This window comes from Eleutherodactylus coqui, chromosome 1, assembly GCF_035609145.1.
Source record: "Eleutherodactylus coqui strain aEleCoq1 chromosome 1, aEleCoq1.hap1, whole genome shotgun sequence".
NCBI classification, from domain to species: domain Eukaryota; kingdom Metazoa; phylum Chordata; class Amphibia; order Anura; family Eleutherodactylidae; genus Eleutherodactylus; species Eleutherodactylus coqui.
Genome location: NC_089837.1, coordinates 100,727,458 through 100,749,564, shown reverse-complemented (window position 1 = coordinate 100,749,564; position 22,107 = coordinate 100,727,458). Strand labels below are relative to the sequence as shown.

The 22,107-nt window shown below is 42.8% G+C and overlaps 1 protein-coding gene across 1 annotated transcript; it reads right to left on the bottom strand.

Moving 5' to 3' along the window:
* Positions 1–10,860: 10,860 nt before the first annotated feature.
* On the bottom strand, positions 10,861–20,809 carry LOC136610203 (adiponectin-like). Its single transcript, XM_066589447.1, has 3 exons — positions 20,739–20,809; positions 20,386–20,603; positions 10,861–11,445 (listed from the first exon to the last, which is right to left on the bottom strand). The coding sequence occupies exons 2-3, from the start codon at positions 20,585–20,587 to the stop codon at positions 10,931–10,933; spliced, it is 717 nt and encodes a 238-aa protein (XP_066445544.1). The 5' UTR covers positions 20,588–20,603; positions 20,739–20,809; the 3' UTR covers positions 10,861–10,930.
* Positions 20,810–22,107: the final 1,298 nt, after the last annotated feature.

Below are 22,107 nucleotides of genomic sequence, written 5' to 3'. Positions count from 1 at the left end.
ACTACAGCATCACCCTTATCCACAGGCTTAATGGTGATATCCTAGTTGTTTTTGAGTGCATAGATGGTCCTTTCCTGCATATTGATATTAAATGCTTCCTTTTTCTGCTTGTCTAGTATAGTAGATTGCACCTCATGTGTAAAGGAGTCTGTATATTTGTCCAAAGTGGGGGTGTGACTAAGAAGGGAGGTCCAATCAAACTTCTTGGCCCCTAGTTTCTCCTCTGTTTGGGTGCTTGGAAGTCCTGTCTCTTCTTTGTCATGGAAGAACTCTTTCAGTCTTAGTCTTCTGAAATATTCCTCCATGTCACTGCAGAGTTCTGTTTTTTCAAGCGTTTTAGTAGGACAGAATGTAAGTTCCCTGGAGAGGACACTGAGCTCCACATTACTGGGGTTGTAAGATGACAGATGGATAACGCAGATGATTATACCTGCGTTTGTGTCCTGTTGGGGGTTCTCAGATGGGACCGTTTCTATCCCAAACACAACGAAAATTCCATCGTCTACAGCCAGGCCATCAGATACAACCAGATTTTCTCCAACCCAACAGCAAGAGATGAACTCCATCATACCCTACACAAGGAGAACCGTCTGAAAACCATATTCTCGGACACCCCCACCCCCTCTTATATTACAGGTAACCTCCAAATTTTGGGAACCTTATAATCAGGAGTGCATTGCCCTCTGACACATAAAAAGGAACTTATCCCTTTAATGTAAGGAGCTATAAGACCTGCTGGCATTTGCTGACCATAGAGAGGATATAAATCCCCAACACACAGCAGGACTATAAGATCCCGGGGGGATTCACATGTTCCACGTCTGATGTTGTATACCTGATCCTGTCCAGTAAATATCCTATTGATGGTCTTTATGTGAAAAGAACAGGACAAAAACCGAAAGCCAGGATGAGATGTCATCTCCACATGATTAAAGAGAGAAAGACAGAATTAGCTGCGGCCAAGCACTTTTCTAGTCACGTACACAACGTAGAACATATGAAAGTTACAATATTAAAAGGCAACTTCGAATCTCAACATCATAGAAGAATTTTGGAGTACAAGTTTATAACCACCCTTGATACTCTCGAACGGAATTATCGGAGGTGGCTTCATGCATCATTGCAGATTATGGGAAGTCTATAGCAGAGATAACACACAGGCCTGGTGACCCTCTAACACCAACTGAGAGACCATAAAACTTTCACATCCCATATTAGTGAACTAATTAAGTATTTACTCCTTGTCATACTTATGTGTATATATAGATGCGTCTTCGGATCTATTCCATATAGGCCGCTGGCAGACGGCCAGGTCGGATCCTGCTGTGAGAATTCTCGCAGCAGGACCCAACCCATACCCCTACAGTGAGCAGTGCGGCTCACCTGCTTCCGCATTTTCTCCTCTGTGTGATGTGACGGCTGCCGCCCAGCTGGCGGCTGTGTAGAGCGGAGTCGGCGCGTTGGGAGTGACATTTCTGTGCGTGCCCTAAACGAAGCTGTTCTTCTGTGAGCCCCCTTCATTATAATGTGATTGCAGTGATCCTTCATGTTACAATGTCCGCAGGATACATTATTTTCATTATACAGTGACCTTTCCTTTGACATTATAACTTAAAACCACATTCAATGTACAGTGTCACAGACAGTGCGAATCTACAGCACATGCACTTTGTTGGAAGATCCACCTAATCAGCATTTCACAGGTAAAACCCCTATATAACTGAAGTGCCTGCACTGATTGGCTATCTAGTACCTCCATTCTACAGTACTATACTGAAGAATCTGCAACAATGCATTAGGACCAGCTGGCGTGTGACATCCTCTGATCAGTCCCATGTGATAGCTGTCTCACAATCTGTTCTTAAATGTGCTAACCTCTCCTCAACGCAGCTGAAAGCAACATTTGGTAGTCATGGGCAAACATAGTGACTTGCACCGTGGGCAGATTGTTGGTGCCCGATGTTGTGGTGTGAGTATTTCTAACACTGTGGCACAGGTTGGCTGTTCCCAAACCACGGTATCAAGAGAGTACCAAGACTTGTTGAGGCATGGACAGACACCTGACAGAAGATCACACAGTGGCAGCCCATGTGTGGTTGATCCTAGAATCAAGCATCAGGGGCATGTTTGATAGCTCAGCAGCAACAAACCGCAGTCCACCAACTCAGTACAACGGCGGGAAAGTTAGGCAAATTTCCACAGTGACCATGTGCTGTGCCCGATGACTGGCAAGGGTGCATCTGCTGACCCCATGTCATCGCCAACAGCGCTTTGCATGGACCCAGTTAAGACATCAATGGACCTTGGACACATGGCAGAAGGTTTGTTTTATGTTGGTATATAGTACTGTCTTGTTAATTGTATTTTGTAAGCTTGACAAAGACATATACAGGTCGAAACTCTGAGTTCATGGATGAATAAATACGGTAACTATTTTGCACCTTACATGCTGTCACTTTTTTCTATTCTATTACATGGCAGAAGGTTGTCTGGAGTAAAAAGTCTAATTTCCTGCTGAAACATACAGATGGCCAAGTCCACAACTGGCGTAAATAGCATGAAGCTGTATCCTGGGGTTCAACAGGCTGGTGGTGGTGGTGTCATGGTCTGGGGAGTGTTTTCCTGGCATGGACTAGGACTGTTGGTCATCCTACTGCAATCCTTGAATGGTGATCACTACAGGAACCTGTTAACTGGACCATCTGCGCCCATATCTTCAGGAAGTCTTCACCAACCATAGTGCCATCTATTTAAAGATAATGCTACATGTCATCAAGCTCGTATCCCTACGGAGTGATTGGAGGAACATGAAAATGAATTCTGCACACTGCCTTGGCCCCCAAACTCCATAGACTATAACCCCATTGATCATGGGATATGCTGGAAAAATCCTTAAATGTGCACCAACTAACAGAGCTGCTGCAGCTGGCATGGGTCGAGATAAGTACATAGGATGTTCACCACCTTGTGGAATCTGTTCCCCAACATATGAAAGCTATGATTGCCTAAAAAGTGAACCAACCTGTTATTGAGTTGTTGTTCTTAAAAGTGTTTTCCAGGCAGCGCCCACTGTCAGTGCCAGGATGCACCAAGGTTTGAGCTGAAGCCACTACTCCGACCCTCATGTAGTGGTTGGAGCTTGTAATGGCAGGCGCAGCTCCTATTGATTTCAATAAGAGTTTGGCCTGCAATTATGAGTGCCGGCGACTACGCAAGGTCAGAGCTGCGCCTTCCGCCCTGACTCCGGTGTATCCTGGCACTGGTAGCGGGAGGTGCCAGGAAAACCCCTTTAATGCATTGTACAAATACTAGACATCTCTTTAGCTGCATCAGAATGAGCCGATCATTTGGACACCAGATATGTGCAGCTGCATGCTTTTCTGTTGCAGGACCCTAAAGAAGCTCTTGTCCGTAATACAAAATGTGATTAACAGCTTCCAGTAGCTCTTTCTGACTGTTATATGTGACGGTTTGCTTTATCTGCACACATTTATTTGTCTTTATGCCTCCTTTATGTCTAATTTTGAGTTGACATTTTAGCACTTAAGGGCCAATTACTAGTTTTCCACACTTATAGTATTACATGATAACCTGTTTCCTAATACAGCCTCTACCAATAGTCTCCAAGTTCTGGCTTTCTGCTGAGAGTTGCAGTTCTGCACTGGATGATGCAGTTTCTTTAGTCACGCTTTATTTTAAAGTCTGGCTGAGGTCACAGTTGCACCTCGTGGATGAACAGTTCTCTTGTGCGGGACTCTGCTATATTTGATACTGTAGGGATAGAGATTCCCGTCTCCAGCCTAGCTTGGGATCCCGGTGTACCTTGCTTCTCCAGCAGTGAATTTATTAGTAGTACTGAGAAGCAGCCACTTGTTTGTAACAGGAACTGTCTCGAGTTTCTTGCAACCTTTAAGACATAAATGTGACCCCCGTCTGACAGCTACAAGCTGCACAGCGGTACATTGCAACAACCCATTGCAAACGTTAACATCCTGCCTTCCTTTTTATTGTGGTGGTAATGTTCAGTCTTTTGTCACTGTGTCTTATAGCTGTGCAGTTTTACAATATACTTTATTCTTCATTTTCAAGACCTCTGCTTGCTGCCAGAGATGACATATGCTTATTTTTTATCTTGCGATAACAATGATTGGGGAAACAGAAGTTAGACTCCAACCTAACTTTTTCTGTCTCATTGTTGGGGCATAAAAGAAAATAAGGGGTTGTTGTGGGACATTCAGATGGATGGCCGTCCACGTAATGCATGGACAGCTCGAGTCTGCTAGAGAGAGATCCGTTCTTAGGCTGCATGCACACGGGCAGGTCGGATTCTGCATGCAGGAGTCTGCAGCAGAATCCGACCCTGTGCCCAGCATCAGCGCGTACCTGTATTTTCTTCTTCTTTTCTCTACTGTGGATGGTCCGCACGGCGAGCTGTTGGACATGTGTAGTACAGATTTTTTTTTAAACTGCTTCATTTCCTGCGGAAAGGTAAGTATATATTTTTTATTTTTTTTTTACACAAGCTAGGGATGATTTTCAGGAAAGGGCTTATATTTAAAGCCTGTCCTCGAAAATCACTGCAGGGGTTGCCGGCAGCAGAGGCGGCCCCATTAAAAGCAATGGGCACGGGGCTTTGTTCACGTGTGTTTTGGCGCATCTGTGGACGCGAGGATTTGTGTGCACATACGCATGCACAAGTGCACGCTTATGTGAACGAGGCCTAAAACATATCACGCGCTGTGCGGTTTCCCATTGAAAACAATGGAAAACCCTTACCAATCCTCTAATACGCCTGGAAGCCATGCCAGAGGGTTGCTACTTCACAGAAGTGATGGGAGGAGTGTTTGTCAGAAAAGCACCTCGCAGTTGAATGAAAACGGACATTGGCGAGCGCGGTATTGGGCTGACATATCACGCTTGCCCGTGTGTAGGTAGCCTAATGCTGTAAAAAAAAAAAAAACACAAAAACAATGGAAGAATTGATGTGCTTTCTCTCTCTGCCCTTCCAAAAAATTAATAGTTATGCAATACATTATATGTCCCCCCAAAAATGACACTAATAAAAACTACAGCTCGGCACGCAAAAAACAAGCCCTCATACGGTCATGTCAATGGATGAATTAAAAAGTTATGGCTTTCGAAAAGTGGAGATGAAAATGCCCCAAAAATCGTCTCATCGTAAGCTCTAAAATAGGCCACAGCAATAGGGGGTTAAAAGTCTGAACCCTGGGCTGTTACATTATACCTGCACTGATACATTGTAACAAGTGCAGAAAGAAGTGAAGAAATGGGTGGTATGAACTTTGGCTAGTTAAAGGGGTTGTCCAGAACTTTTACTGTTGTTGACCTATCCTTAGGATGGATAGTCAGTAATTGATTGGCAGCACTCAGGATCTATGCCTATTAGCTAATATTGAGCCATTCCTGTTCATATGCATCTGAAAAATTTGCAGCAGATTGCAGGCACTCTGAGGATATTCAGGTTAATCGTGTAATTATGCCACGATTTTACCCATTGCAATGCAAAATGTTAATTCTGCAGCAAAATCCGCATGTAACAAGTTTCTATGACATATGAAGGTAGAATTCCTTATTAAAACCGTATAAGTGACTAAGGGGAGAAATGAAATATGAGTTGTCTCTCTCGTAGGGATGTTTGCTTGTGTCACTAGGTGGTTTAAAAATAATTCTCCTGACGATGAAAACTTTGTAGAAAAAAGGGCCCTCTACTGACTAAAACTGAGTACTACACTTTTCTAGTGCAAAGCATTTTGCTCCATGTATTTGTGTTATATAAGGGTGCACATAATAGACACATCCATTTAGCTAGGTGAAATATTTTAACTATACCTTCTCCAACATTAAGGTACCCCTGTAGAGGACCTCCCACTGCTGGACAGGACACCTGAGAAGATAAAAGCGGTGTGCACCTCTCCCTACCTCATTTCAGGTCTCCTGTCCAGCCAGATGGGTCGTGTGATACCATCATGGATTTGGCTGCAGGGCTCCACTCACTGGACAAATTTGTGGAGTTTCTGGGGGACCTTAGTCTCCTATGAGAGCTGTCCATGGCCTGGCGCTGGGATTTAAGCAAGCTCCCTTGGGTCCCCTCTCCAGTAGGAGTTCCTGGCTGAGCTAGGACTCTTTTGTGGTGCCCTTTACCTCTCCATTTAATGCCTGCATAGCTGCCGAGCATGCTGGAGAAACTTCAAAAATAAATGTTATCATCTTCTATAGATTTTTTGGCAGGTGCCTCAGTGGATGCAGTTAGGCTTTCTAATGACAATTTGGCTAGGAGAGCCTTATGGCTTACAAAATGCAAAGGAGATCTTGCCTCTAAAAACAAACTCTGTGCGATTCCTTGCTCAGATGGGCATCTTTTTGGTCCCCTTTAGACGAGCTTTTGGACAAGGCTTCTGATAGGAAGAAATCCTTCCCTAAACATAGCAGTTCCTTTTCTTCCCCTAGACAGAATTTCAAGAATAAAGAACAAAGAGACACTGAACCTAAAAGTCCAAGGTTTACCAAGGGCTCTAGAAGCTTTGTTTGAATCGCTTTTAATCCCCCAGGAGACCAGAAGAATAAAGAACCTCCACAATAACGCCAGAAGAAAGGTAGGGGGCAGGCTATCCTTATTCATAGAAGCCTGGAAAAACATTCTAGCAAGTCCCTGGGTTCTGGAAACAATAAAGTCAGGGTTTCTTCTACACTTTCTTGTGCCCCTCTTTGTCACTACCAAGGTAATAAATGATCAAGTCAAGCAAGCCGCCCTATAAGACGAACTCTTTTCTCTAATCAAAAAAGGGGTTCAAGTTCCTGGACCAGAGAGGGGTTTTTACTTTCCTCCTTTTCTGGTAAGGAAACAAAACTGCTCTTGCAGAGTAATAATACATTTAAAGAAATCACATTTTTACCTTGCTTACAAGAGATTCAAGTTGGAACCAGTAATCTCCACCATAAATTTGCTTTATGAAAACTGTTTTATTGCAGACATAGACCTAGAGAACGCTTATTACCACTTGCCCATTCAACCATCCCATTAAAAGTACATGAAAGTAGCTGTTTACCTTCCCCTGGGTGCACTTTCAATATCAGGCCCTACCCTTTGGGATTTCCCAAGCACCACGTCTCGGAGATGACTTGCTTCATCTGGAAGATCTACTAATTTTACCATAAGTTCATGATTTCTTGATTCTTTCAGACTCCGAGATATTTGATCAGTTCCCTCTGAAAGTGGTCTGCAAGATTGTTTCCGACCTAGGTTGGAAGATAAATTAAAAAAAAAAAGCCATACATGATTCTGTCTCATAAGCGTTACTGGGGATTTTTCTCAACTCTAATGTCTTTTCTTCCTCAGAACAAACAGATGTTGATAAAGTCCAGAATTCTAGATCTTTCCTGACTCACTCTTGCACCCCGAGAAAGGCGATGTCAGTATTGGGACTGATGACAACTGTTACTTCAGCGGTTAGGTGGGCTTAATACAGGCCTTGTCCCCTCCAGTGGGATATTATCCAAAGATGGGACAAAGGCCTTTATTCCTGCTTTAGGAGATTTCCATTTCATCCATGTCCGGACATTCCTTGATATAGTGGACAGTTCCTGCTAATCTAGCAAGAGGTGTTCTTTGGTCTCAATTCCATCCAGTTTGCCTGACAACAGATGCCATCCCGTGTATAATTATGTATAAATATATCATTGGACAATACAAGGATCTCTTCCATTATCTGTTTATACCCAGGACTGTGATTGTAACAAGCGGGCACCTTCTATGTCTAGAAAAGAAAAGTTTTTCTAGAAAGAAGGTTTCTACATCAACATAGAAGGGAGTTCTTTACTGTAAGAGCAGTGAGACTGTGGAACTTTCTGCCTGAGGACGGGATGATGGCGAACTCACTAAAACTCACATGGGTGCGCACCTATGTACGCACAAAAAAAACACCCTTAGACCAGGAATTTGTTGATTTGATAGTAAAAAAAATTAGGTGCTATCAACAGACCTATTCGCCAACAGAAGGAACCGCAAGACGAAGAGGTTCTATTCGCTAAATCCAGCTGTCTGCCGGTGTTGGATCCTTTCTTCCACTGCTTGAAGGGAGAGAGAGGTTATGCCCTTCCTCCTCTATGCCCGATTCCCTGAGTCATAACAAAGATCGGACAGGACCATGCCTCAATGATTCTAATTGCTTCATCCTGGCTCAGGAGGCCTTGGTTTACATGTCTAAGAACCTTGCAAATGGACCGGCCCAGGATCCTTACTGCATTTTTTTTATGAAAGCCCTCCCTTCTTTTCTACCTAAAGCAGTGTCAGATTTTCATAAAGAACAGAATATTATTTTTACCTTCCTTTTTTCAGGATCGTAAGGATGAGACAGAAACTACTTACCATTGTCTAAATGTTAGGTGATGTTTAACCCCTTAAGGACCAAGCACTGTTAATTTACGACCCTTGGTTCTAGCCTTTAATCCCACCCAATAACAGAAATACGGCACAGGATTAAAGCCTCTGCTCCTACAATCAAGCGGATGCAGGTCAGGTCATCAGCTGTTAGTCACAGCCGAGAACCTGGAGGAGAAGCAGTTTTTAACCACTTCTGTCCTCTCCTTTTCTGGGTACATAGCCCTCAATGTGCGCTATGTACTAAGAAGTGAAAGTGGAAGTGTGTCTTCCACTATGTGACCCGGCGATCACATGACCGCCTGGTGCCTCTGGGAAATATGCAAATAGAGAAGATGAAACAATACCTTAGTCATTGTTATAAGTCTTGTCTAAAGAGTCTGACATTGACTTGCAGGAATGCTGCTTTCCAATAGGTGGTGCTGCAGAGGTATTGTTGCATTTTCCTTTTTTGCATATTTCCAAGAGGAGCACGGATGGCCTTATAAGTCTCTTCACACCTACTAAGTGCTCCCTTTAAGGAGAAACAATACCCTTCCTAGTCCTAGCTGCATCTTTACGCATGGTACATGCATTATTGCACTATACCTCCATACATTCTACAGGTTTAATTCTGTATCTTCATACACTATATAAACCGTACATGCACTAGCCTACATCTCCATGTCATACATTCATTATAAAGCATCCTCAAACTGTGTAAGCAACAAAGAGTTACTAACGAAATTACACCCACACGCTCTCATGAAAAGAGACTGTACCACAACCCTGCACACCTATACGTGTTACACCGCATCCCTACACACTGTACATTTATTGTACAGTACCTCCAAGCATGATACATGCATTATATGCTTCATAAATGGCAAATTACACATTGCATATATTATAAAACTAGCCACATATCGTACGCAATATGCTCCACTTATGAAAGGCAACAGAGAGCCGTAATTGTAGTTGTGTGAGTGCCAATGTGCAGCTGGTCAGCAGTGAAGATCCAGAACAGGTCCTTGGCATCAATGCATTAAAGAACAGGTTCAATTTTAGTTCAAACAGGTAGCATTGGTCCAGCTGAATATTAAAAGGAAAAAAGATCACCAAATGTTATTGAACTAACCCCAGGAATATGGTTTTGACCCTAAGTTTCAGCAATACTATAACATCCCTTGTGTGGGAAACACATGCAGGATACCCAAGAGCCATGCCATTAGTGCAGCACAACAAGTAAAATCCTACATCTACAACAGACATCACAAGTGTTAAGTTGTCTGTCTGGGTTTTTTGAACTTCCCTATAAAGTGATTGTGCCAAGATATAAAGTAATCCCACAGGATAGGGAATAACTTTGTGGGTGGGGGTTTGACCTCTGGGACCCCACTGCCTCCACAGTTGGAGGGCAATTGGTCAAAGATTTCTTGTACTTTCATAAGTTTGTCCAAGGAAAAACCCGTCCAGGGGGACAATTTGTCCAATCTCATTTTGTCCTATATATCACTATGTCCAACCTAGATTTATCAACTTAGCATTGGAAACTCAAAAGTGATTCTGAGCCACTTGTTTTAACCCCTTAGTGACCAAGACTGTTTGCGCCTTAATAACCTGGCCAAATTGACATGTGTCAATTTAACATAGCATAACTCAATCTGTGCATAATTGACATCATCACAGGCCCTTCAGCGCTTGCACTACAGGACCTGTGATGATGTCACCGTCAAGTGATCAGTAATAAATTTTTGAAATTACAAGTTATTTACTACAGCATTAGGTCAAGAGATGGCGACGTCCAAAGCCGGCCTTCGGACAGTGGTTTCATATAGACTATATGTTCGAGAGGAGAACACACAACTCTTTTCTTAAGTATAGCATAAAGTATCAATGTCAAATGTCTTACTGGACGAGGAAAGCAATTGGAAGAAATGTGGATTGGATGAAAGAAATTGGACGAAATGTCCTAGTGGACGAGAAAAGCAATGGACAAACTCTATGGATTGGACTAAATGTCCTGAAACCACCGCCACTTCATTAATTTCAATAGCAATGTCAGAAATTGCAGAGTACAAGTGCTCAACGATCTCCCACTGCAATGAATGGAGTGGTGGTGCATGTGTGTGACCTCAACTTCATTCATGAATGGACTCCAAGACCCCCTTTCTTGGGATCGGGGGTGTCCCAGTAACTCTTAAGCAAATCTAATGCTGTACAATAGTATAAGCACAGGGTGAATTGAACAATTGTTTAGGAGAATATGAAAAATATTTTCTTAGATTCAAGGAAAGAACCTAAACAAAGTTTAAGCAATACTTTGAGGCAGTAATTTTTCTTTCCTGCTTTTTCAGAGATTTCTTCACAAGTAGCCATTGGAATTCACAGAACGAACATCCGATACTGGAACATGAGTAAGGTCCTACACATAACCTAGGTTAGCACTAGAAGAAATATGCTCTTTTTTAAAGGGCACGTAATGACATATGATGTAACCTTTATTCTCTCTTTGCCAGACAGTAGGACATTTTTTATTGAATATGAGTAGAGTTACATGGTTTTGTTGCCTGGATATAATAGAATTCCAGAGAATGATGAGTCATTGAGATTATCTCCATAGATGCCCCCAAAATCCTCACCATATATCTGCAGCCATACTTCATCTCCAGCATCTAAGGCCAGAAGGATGAAGCCTGAGGCCTGATCCACATTATTTGTCTGAAATTGGTCAAAGGTAAACATCATGGGTTTGTTATTCTTGTATAATCCAATCTTGACGTCCTTCATGTAGACAGTGAGATGGTAGGTGAATAAGTAAAGGCCCTTAATATGGCAGGTGAACTTTCCTGTGCTGTCATCATAGTGACGCTGTTCATTGTAAAACACTTTAGTGAAGCGTATAGGCACATTTGGGGTGGTGACTCTGGTTGCCAATCCCATACTGAACGCTGAACGATGTAGAAAAGGACTTTCTCCTGTTTGGCCCTGGGCACCTGGAAAGCCACGTGGACCTTCAGGTCCTGGAGGTCCTGGTTCACCAACATCTCCCTTCTGACCTTTAGGACCTGTGAATATTGATAGAAATCCTATGAATATTTCTCACAATGCTATTCACCAAACATAACTGGAAAAGTAAAGAGGTTTTTCCACTTGAAATATAGAAATGGCCGAAAAACAGTAAACTAAAAGTTACAGCAGCCAAAGTTTTGTTATTATATTTTTTGCTTTCATAAATATTGCATTATTTTATTTTAGAGGCTGGAAATTCTTTTCTACGAAAGTGAGAAGAGGAAGCACAGTCATATTGGCTGCCACATTTTAAACCTCTAACAGTTATATTAAAATTAGAAAAACCCTTCAGAAAATTTAGAATTTGTCTCATGTAAATACATTTGGTGCAGAATTAGATTGTCTTATGTATATTTTTTACTCCTTAGGGCTCAGTCACACGGGCGCATCGGCACCCGTACACCGGCGCCGATGCGCCCGTGTGGCTGACAGAAGACGGCCGTACCTGAAGACGGACATCTCTCTGCAGCGCTGATGAAAGAACACATGACCGGCAATGAAGCTGGTCCCATGTTCTTCCTCCCGACGCTGCAGAGAGACGTAGGTACGGCCGTCTGCTAGCTGCAGTCACACGGGCGCATCGGCGCCCGTGTGACTGAGCCTTTTATGACATAACTAATTTTAGCCTTAAGAACCAGTAATTTTTTCGCTTATGCAACTGTGAGAAATCTTATATTTTGTGTGGCAAGTTCTAGCTTTTATAGCATCTAATTTTGGATACATATAATGTATTCTAAAACTTTTTAAAATTTTTTGCTGGGGGGCAATGGAAAAAAAAAGTAATTTCACCATCATTGTTTGAGATTTATTACTATGGAGTTCATCATGAGCATTTTGGTTTTTCCATAGACAGAGCTGTATGAGGAGTTGTTTTAGCAGGATGACTTGTCATTTTTATTGGTATGATTTTCAAGCATATTTGACTTTTTTTATTTCTGTTTTTGGGAAGTGGGATTACCAGAAAAAGGCTATTTTGGCTTTTTTTTACTGAAATAATCGTACATATGTAATGTAATATTTTATAATACACATCATTATAAATCTGGCAATACCAATAATGTGTAGTTATTGTGTCCTTTTTTTCCCCAATACTTAAAGCACTGTGTAAAGGGAAAAAAATGTATTTTTTTTTCACTGTAAAAACGTTTACATGCTGCAGTCAGCAATAACTGCAGCATATGTGGGGTTAAAGTTAAATTATATAGAAAAGTGATTTTATGAGCAAGTCTTCATTTTTTCATTCATTTGTTGGTACAAAGAAAAGACCCCCTTATGTGAAAATCAGAGAGCAAATATGTTCTCTGATTGATGAGAGAAGAGGGGGTGATAACATGAACAAAAGCCTTCTGCAGGACAGGGGGACAGACAGGAGAATCACAAATCCTTTTCTCTTGCCTGCCATCCTTTCTGTGCACTCAGAGGTGACAGCTGTAAATTCAGTATTCCTGACCTCACTTCAAACGGCTATAGCTCCACAGCTATTTTAAAGCCATTATTCAAAAGCATGTCGGTAGCAGTAATAGAGTCAGAACTACAGCCGTTTGAATTAGAACGATTCAATTCACCCAAAACTATTCTCCTTTTCCTGCAGAATAGCTTTGTTCCTGGTAAGCTGTAGGGGGTTAAGTTGCTTCTCAGAAACTGATAAACATCTGTAATTTTGTTAGTATGTTACACCATTAATAAAGTATCATATTTTACAATCAGTTAGTAAGAAACTAATTCAAAGATAACAACCCATATGACTGCACCTCCTGGTCAAAATTTGTTCTACAACGAAAAGAAAAGCCTGTAGTTTTTATGTGAGTAAAAAACAGAATATAAAACAATACAATGTTAACATCTAAGTAAATAAAACACAAGTATGAAACTTTGGCTGCTGCCCTAATTTTTGTATTTTAGATGAAAAGAGTAAAAAAAAATATAGTATTCAAGAATGTTTTCCATTTTTTCCCCCCATAAATGGGATGTATATAACTGTTTGAGCTGGAAAGAGGTAGTACTGTTTAACCTATTCCACTTATTACTTCAGTTCAGGGCATATCATCTGACATTATGAAACGTGCTACTCAAAGACTACCAGTGCATAACTGATGTTTTCAGACAGCGCAGGCAGGATAGCATTGAACCGAGAAGAGGAAGCTACGCCGTTCCCCAACAAAGAAAACCACGCCACTAGGACTAAAAACAATACAAACAACACCCAGCGTAAGGGTGCATTCACATGAGCGTATGCGTGTGCCGTACATAGGTGCGCACAAAACCGTGCACCCAAGTACGTGCACAAACACGTGTGAATGCAGGTCCGTAAAGCATCACTTTCAATGGGGCCGCGGCTGCTGCCGGATGCCGCATTGAAAGCAATAGGATGCCGGCACCCCTGCTGTGATTTTCAGGGAATGGCTTGAAATATAAGACTTTCCCTAGAAATCAGTCATGGTTTGTGTTTATATACATATATATATATATATATATATATATATATATATATATAATATATAATATAATATATATATATATATATATATATATATATATAATATATATATGTTTTTATATATATACTCACCTCTCCACCGCTGCTGTGTAAATATTCCTTGCAGTGACAGCTGTAGCAGAGGATTTCTTCATTTCCGTGGGGAGTCCCCTTGTCACTGAACACTGTGACAGCACTGTCACAGTGTTCAGTGACAAGGGGACTCCCCGTGAGGCTGATGAATTCCCCTGCCATAGCTGTCACAGCTGTGACAGCTGTGGCAGAGGATCGCAATGTTCTCCCATTGATTACAATGGGACCGGCGCTTTTGCAGTCCCATTGACAGCAATGGGCTGCCAGCAAGGGCTGCATGGATTTTCAAGGAAGGGGTTTAAATTAAAGCCCTTCCCTGAAAACATTCCTAGAATGTGTTAAAAATAAAAATATATATACTCAGACGCATCCAGCCTGTCTTCTCCCTGCACTGCTCTGAATCTGTTACAGCAGGCGGGGATTTAAAATCCCCGCCTGTTGAAAGGGCTGTATCTGATTGGCTGAGTGCTCAGCCAATCACAGACAGCACTCAGCCATTCATTGAATTTAATGATTGGCTAAGTGCTGCCTGTGATTAGCTGAGTGCCATGACCAATTACAGGCAACACTCAGCTGTCATTCAATAAATGGCTGAGTGCTGTCTGTGATTGGCTGAGCGCTCGGCCAATCTGATACAGCCCTTTCAGCCAATCTGATACAGCCCTGCTGAAACAGATTTAGAGCAGTGCAGGGAGAAGACAGGCTAGACGTGCCTGAGTCCCAGCAGCTGAGGAGAAGTGTGTATATATATATTTTTTATTTTTAACACATTCCAGGGATGATTTTCAGGGAAGGGTTTATATTTAAAGTCCTTCCCGAAAATCCCTGCAATCCCGAAATACTGGCTTATTTTCTGGGCCAAAGCATTTAAAAGGGATGATGCAAAATGGAAAACCGTTCTGTGGTCAGATGAATCAAAATTTGAAATTCTTTTTGGAAACCATGGATGTCGTGCCCTGCGGACTCAAGAGGAGAGGGACCATCTAGCTTGTTATCAATGCACAGCACAAAACCCTGCTTTTTTGATGGTATGGTGGTACATTAGTGCCTCTAGCATGGGCAATTTACACATTTTGAAAGGCACTTTTAATGCTGAGCAAAATAATATAGAGGTTTTAGAGCAATCTATGCTCCCACGAGACAAAATCTATTTTAAGGAAGGCCTTGCATATTTCAGCAAGGAAAGATACTGCATCCTTCACAAAAGCATGGCTTCGCGGAAGAAGAGTCTAGGTACTGAATAGGCCTGCCAGCAGTCCAGACCTTTTACTAATAGAAAACATTTAGCGCATTAGAAAAAGGAAAAAAAAGCAAAGAAGACCCAGGACCCAGAGAGAATTCTACATCAGACAAGAATTGGACAACATTCCTCTCCCAAAACTCCAGCAATTGGTCTCCTCACTTTCCTGTAAAAAGAAGAGGGGAGGCTACACAATGGAAGGCACGGCCCTGTTCCAACTTTTTAAAAATATGTGGCCATCAATTTCTAGTTCATTTAAAAAATAAAATAAAATGGAAAAATGCCTCCCTTTCACCTTCTGATATGTGCTCAATGTCCTACTGTGAATAAATGTGGTGAGGTGAGATTTACAAATCATTGCATTCTTTTTTTTCTTTACATTTGTTTACATTTTACACACTTTTTTGGGAATTGGGGTTGTACAACTGATAATAAAGTTTTCAATTTTCTTTTCAATAATTTTTATTTGGTTTTATAATAAAGAATAACAGAAAGTTGACATATTTGTTGCGTTTGACCACTTCCTGTCATTGTTTCTGATAGAAATTATTCAATCAAGACGGTTTCTGAGAACAGTTTTCTGGAACAGAAGAGTCTGGATCATGGATTCAATTACAGCATCCACAAATGTTGTAACTAAACTAAACTTAATTTAACTAAATATACCCCTTAGTGACGGGCCCATTGCCTTTTTACGCCCTAGCTAAGTGGGCCTTAATACTCAGGGACATAAAAACATGTTTCCTCTGAGGATTAAAGCCATGCGGGCTGTGGACGTGACAGCTCTATGCTGTCGGTTCCTGGAGATAGCCGATAACATAGAGTTGTAATGGGCGGCCTCTGGGAGTCCATCCTGCAATGCGATCATCGCTATCCAATGGATAACGCCGATTGCATTAAAGTCGTATGACATCACGCGCATGCGCAGAAGCCTGGATCGCTTGGGACATTTGAAAGTTGCTGGCTCCCGACTTCTGAAGGAAGCCGGGAGGCAGGAGATGTCAATGGATACCGGCAATCACGGAGAAGTAAAAAAAAAAAAGTTTAAAAAGTTAAAGTTTCAGCTGCCCTCATGGATTGGATCCATGAGGGCAGCTGAAAATACTCACTTCCATCCTACGTGATGTCCCGCGGTGGTTTGGACCTCCCGCGGGCTTCTGCGCATGCGCCGATGTGGCGTACATGCACAGAAGGCCGAAGAGCAACTTAAAATCTCCCTGCACCCGGCTGTCAAAAATAGCCTAGTGCAGGGAAATGTCACCATAAACCGCTGTATGCGGTTTCAGGTCACATAATTACCATTATCCATCTGATAACAGTGATCATGTCAAGTTAAAAAAAGGAAAAATAAAAAGTTTAAAAAGTTAATGTTTCATCTCCCCTTATAGATTGTATCCGTGAGTGGAGATGAAAATACACAACAAAGGTCCCCGGATTTCTCCCACAATGGGATCCTTATCCACGCACCTTAACCTGGCCTCTGTACATGCGTCCGTGAGCAAAATGCTGGACACATGCGCAAAAGTTGAGGATTGCCCATAAAATTTTAAATCTCCCTGCTACTGGCTACCAAATGTAGCTGAGAGCATGGAGATTTCACAGGGGACCGCGGTGAGTTGTCCCTGGTCACGTGTTGCGATCGGTGAGACGAGATGAAACTTCTTACCGGAGGTCTCCGTATTTGAACTCCGACACAATCCTCCTCCACTAACCTTCCCCATATTCTGCTGGGGAGGGCCCAGAAAATTTAAAATCTCCTTACTCCCGGCGATTAAAGGTTGCCAAGAGCCTGGAACAGTGACCGGTGGCCTGGTTGGGTGATCCCCAGTCACATGATAAAAAGGTAGCGATCCACCTTAGGTTGGTCTCATATGACGGGATAGGAATTACGGATTCCGCATGTGTCTGATCCGCGGTAATACGCAGATCAATCTAATGCCCTGGATTACACAATTCCGCTCACATTAATTCCAGAAAACAGCATGCTCTATTTTACCGCAAATATCCACGACATAGAGCCCACTGTGCTCCATCGTCACAGATATACCCGCAGCCCATACGTAACTACATTATGTATGGCCTGCGGGTACCTGTGTCATCACTAAGCGACGGCGCAGAAAATACAAACAAAAAAAGGTGTACAGCACATGACCACCTGTGTGAGTAGGCAGTTATGCGCAGTACATTACGTGGCCGTAAGCAGGGCCACAGCCAGGCTCACAGCTGGGATCTGCTGCGGGCCTCCGCAAGCGTATTCCACATACGGCCATGAAAACCCGGCATTATTCAGATCTCTACCTGCAATACGTAATTTACAAGAAGCGATGGGAACGTTCGCCTTCCTGCAATTTCAGGAGCAGCTTGAGAAACACCTTCTGTGTGAGACCACAGCAGCTCAGCAAGATTACGAAGCCTCCCAGAGTGTCACTTTTTATACCCCATCCCTGCTGCTGAGGTCAAGGAATACCCCCCAAAAAAGGATAAGAGGAGGAGGGATACCCGGTTTTATTACCCCATGTGCCAATCCCAACAAGGCTTCCGTAATTACCCCTGTTTTCAGACATACTTTTATCTAATATTTAGGTAATGCCAAAAAGGGTGCGGAGGTGGGGGGGGGGGGGGATTGGGGCTACGATGGGTATGTTTCTGAATGCAGGACAAACAGGGCTATCTATTTTGGGGTGAAAGTCTGCATTCATTGTGTGCTGTACAAAAAAAAGCTGTTTTTATAATGACACAATTGCCAAAAAAAATGAAAATTATAATTTTTTCCTTCTGCTTTGCTTAGATGCATTCAAAAACAGTGGGGTCAAAATCCGCAGTACACCCCTAAATGAATGCGTTAAGGGGTCTTGTTTTCAAAATGGGGTCATTTGTGGGGGTTCTCTGTCGTTTTGCCTGATCAAGGGGTCTACAAGTGGGCAATGGGGCATAAAACGCCTTCAAGCAAAATTTCTGTTCTAAAAGCCACCGGCTGCTCCCTTCAGTTTGGGCCCGATTGTGCATACAGACATAAGATTAGGGCCACAATGGGTATGTTTCTGAACACGAGGCAAACAAGGGTATCCATTTTGGGGTGTAAATCCTCATTTTCATGTGCACTATAGAAAATAATTTGCCTTTAAAATGACGTATTTGCAAAAATATGAATTTTTTTTATTCTCCTCTAAATTGCATTGACTCCTGAAAAAAAACTGTGGGGTCAAAATACTCCTGACCTCCCTCAGTGAATACATTAAGGGGTGTCGTTTTTAAAATGGAGTCATTTGTGAATGTATCTATCATTCTGACACCTATGAGTCTTTGCAATCTTGGCTTGGTGCAGGAAAACAAAGTGTTTCTCAAAATGTTGATAATTATTGTTAAATTTGTACCTCTCCTAAAAAGTTTTAAAAAATTAAAGTGCATTTAGAATAGAGTAAACAGATGGAAATATATATCTTATGTCAGAATCACTTGGGTATGCAAAATTTTTATGGAGTTATCCTATGTTAAGTGACGCATGTCAGATTTCCAAAATTTGGCTCAGTCACTAAGGCGCAAACAGGCTTTGTCACTAAGGGGTTGAGTTGTTTCTCTGCCTAAACCAAAAGCCAGTATTCAGCTAGAGACGGGTGTTCTTTGAAACTCCAGCCTCTGTCTGTAAAGAACAGGTGTGCGTCTAACTTTAATTGCATCATAAACTTTATTGTTATCACACAGGAGATATCACCAATAAAATTTATCGTTATGGGTGAATCAACATTAGAAAAGAGAGGGGGCAGTGTTTGGTCGCTGGAGTGAATGTCTGCTTAGTGCAAAATTCCTGATCCACAGGGGCCCATAAGGGACTTTACAGAGATAAAATCTACGGTTTCTCGGGCCCCACATGGTGCTTAGACATCATCCAGGATGCTGTGGAAGAGGAAGCAGATGTTTGCCAAGCTGGAAAAGTTCATTAATTTCTATTTCTCCTATTTGCCAGAGCAAGACCAGGATGGCGCAGCGTATGGATTCCACAGAGATAGGGTATGGAAACAGCCCCATTCCCCCGAATAGCGAGGCCTTCCATACAGGCCACGCTGCTCTGATCGCTCTACACTCTACGGCTTGGAAAGCAGTCACAAGACAGAAGTTTCCACAACAGCAACATCATCGTCATCTACACGATCACATGGCAATGGCGGCCTCTTCTCCTTCTGCTAGCCCAGCAAAACAAAGACAGAGGATGGACTCTTTGGAGGGGCAACCCTACACTACACCTTTGCCTATGCCAGACATTTTTGATGATATTCCTGTATCTAACGCATCTGTTACCAATACAGGAAAAATACAATGCCCCCCTCACTTTTTTTCCTGGGGCAAGTAATTGGCTTCAAATGGGATTGACTTCTGCTGGTACCTTGGTAGGTCCAGGTGCTACCACAATAATGGAACGCAGAGGATCTTGTAGTCATGTTAATGCTCACTAGTGAATGACTCTTGGGGTATATGTGCTATAAATATTTTTCGCAGTGTAGCAGAAGTAAGTACTGTCTAGCATGATAAAGATGTAGGAAGATTGACCCTTCATATATCATTTCTTAACAGTTCCTGATGTTTGCCGGAGGTATGGGCAGACTTGGGCAACAATGGTCCACATTTGTTGGGAATGCCCAATTCTACAATCTTTTTGGATTAAAGGTATAAATATAATTAAGAGAATCACCAGCAGTCTGGTTCCCAATAATCCTCCCGTGCTTATGTTGTCTGCAGTACCGGACTCAATAAAACAGATCTCTAGAACCCTACTCAGATGCCTCCTTATAGTGGCTCTAATTCTAATCTTTTATACTAGAAGAGTGTTACCTTTATTCTTCTTCTTTCTGGTACATGCCCTTTTTATATACATGAACATAGGGAATATTCAACCCTATTTTACTAGTTCTGTTTTTCCTAGTAGTTTAATTAGTTTTGATATAATGACCCCCCACCTGGCTATTGGTTTTTCTACCTTTTGTCTCTTTCTACTACCAGAAGATGGTCTTTCTGTTTCAGATGTTTTTCTACAGACTTAAAACATTCAGTTTTTCATATATTTAGGTTTTGGTAGATTCTACACAAAAGCCCATAAGTATTAAATCTCTGCTCTAATAGCCAACTACTAACCTGCTTCTCCTCTGTCTCCTTTTTGTCCATCATCCCCATCTTTGCCATCTCTTCCAGGAAGTCCATTGTGTCCAGGATAACCCGGTGCACCCCCCATCCAATTAGCACAAGGATCCCGCTGAGGTTGTGTTGGGTCATCTTCAGCCAAAATGCACAGTGGCACCAGTATAAGCAAAGTGTATACAGAATGTAGCACCAGCATTGTCCTGATTGAGCGTCTGTAGAATGAAAAGGATTTCTACTGTAACATGAGATAATGTCAACCCAACTGCTATATAATAAAAATCCTATATATGTGGGTCGTGCCAAGAATTGTCCTAAATTACAAATCTAATGCTAAACAAAAGTCTTACCCGGAGGAGCGTTACGGTGGTCTGTGTCCTGGGCAGCTGCCTTATAGTGATGATCCAACCTTACATAACATATGTTACTGTCAATTAAAACTCATTCCAGCACCGCTGCACATGGAGATTATTTAAAGGTCAGGATTTGGATCAGGAATTCCTCGCCTCTATTGGGAGCGCTAATCATAATACTTACCACCGAGGGAAATTTAGAAGACGTGAAGGCCAAATGATAACAGAGGCTACTAGAGTTTAGATTTCATACATTGATTGTAGGGATCATGCTTCTGAATATTAGTGATGCAAATCTGCATGAAAATGTATTAGACGATAGTGTTAGAGATGAGCAAGCACGCTCGGACAAGGCAGTTACTTGAGCGAGCAACGCTCATCTCGAGTAACTGCATTCTTGTCCGAGCAGGCTCGGGTCGGGGGGGGGGGGGGGGGCAGGGGTTAGCCGGGGGCAGAGAAAGATCTCTCTCTCTCCCCCCGGCTACCACCCGCCGCCCCTCCGAGCCTGCTCGGACAAGAATGCAGTTACTCGAGATGAGCATTGCTCGCTCAAGTAACTGCCTTATCCGAGTGTGCTTGCTCATCTCTAGATACTGTATAAAACTTAAAGGGGTTGTCCGGCCACACAGGGTAAAAATTTTTATAATGCTGCTGCTTTCCTTTCAGTAAGGATAGTAACAGACAGCATACAGGGGCTCAAACCGGCCGGCAGATCAGCTGCAATGTCAGTTTCTTACCTTAGATTCTGATCTTCACTGCAGCTTTCAAAGATGGCGCCTCTGTGCTGCCTTCCCACAATGCTCTGCGCTCTCCCTCTTCTGTGTGCGCGCTCTCGATGGTAGTAAGAGACATGAAAAGGCAGGATTTCCCTCAGCTCACGTCCTAGCCCCGCCCACGACATGCCCACCTCTATTGAACTGATCTACAGTCTCTCCCCGCCCAGGCCCCGCCCCCTGCTGCATACTATACTCAGAGGGGTTGTGGCCAGGGAAGACTGTCATGGTTCACGATAAAATCCTACCATGAGTGTAAACAGCAGCACAGTGTATAGTGAATGGAGAGGGGCAGGGGAGAGCCGAGAGAGAACTCTCCTGCAGCCCCCCACTGCAAAGCTACCTACTGCCCCCCCCACCCTGCTAAAGTAAAGTAAAACAAAACATTTCCCCACACACACATGCCCTCATAGTGCCCCTCCCACAGCGACCCCTCTCACAATGACCCCCCCCCCGACTTCTGTCAGCCGGGTCCCTGCACACACACACACACACACACACACACACACACATCACTGCACCCCCTCCCCCCTTGCACACATCCATCCATCCATCTCTCCCTCTCCACCCCCCCCCTTCCCTCGGGACTTCTG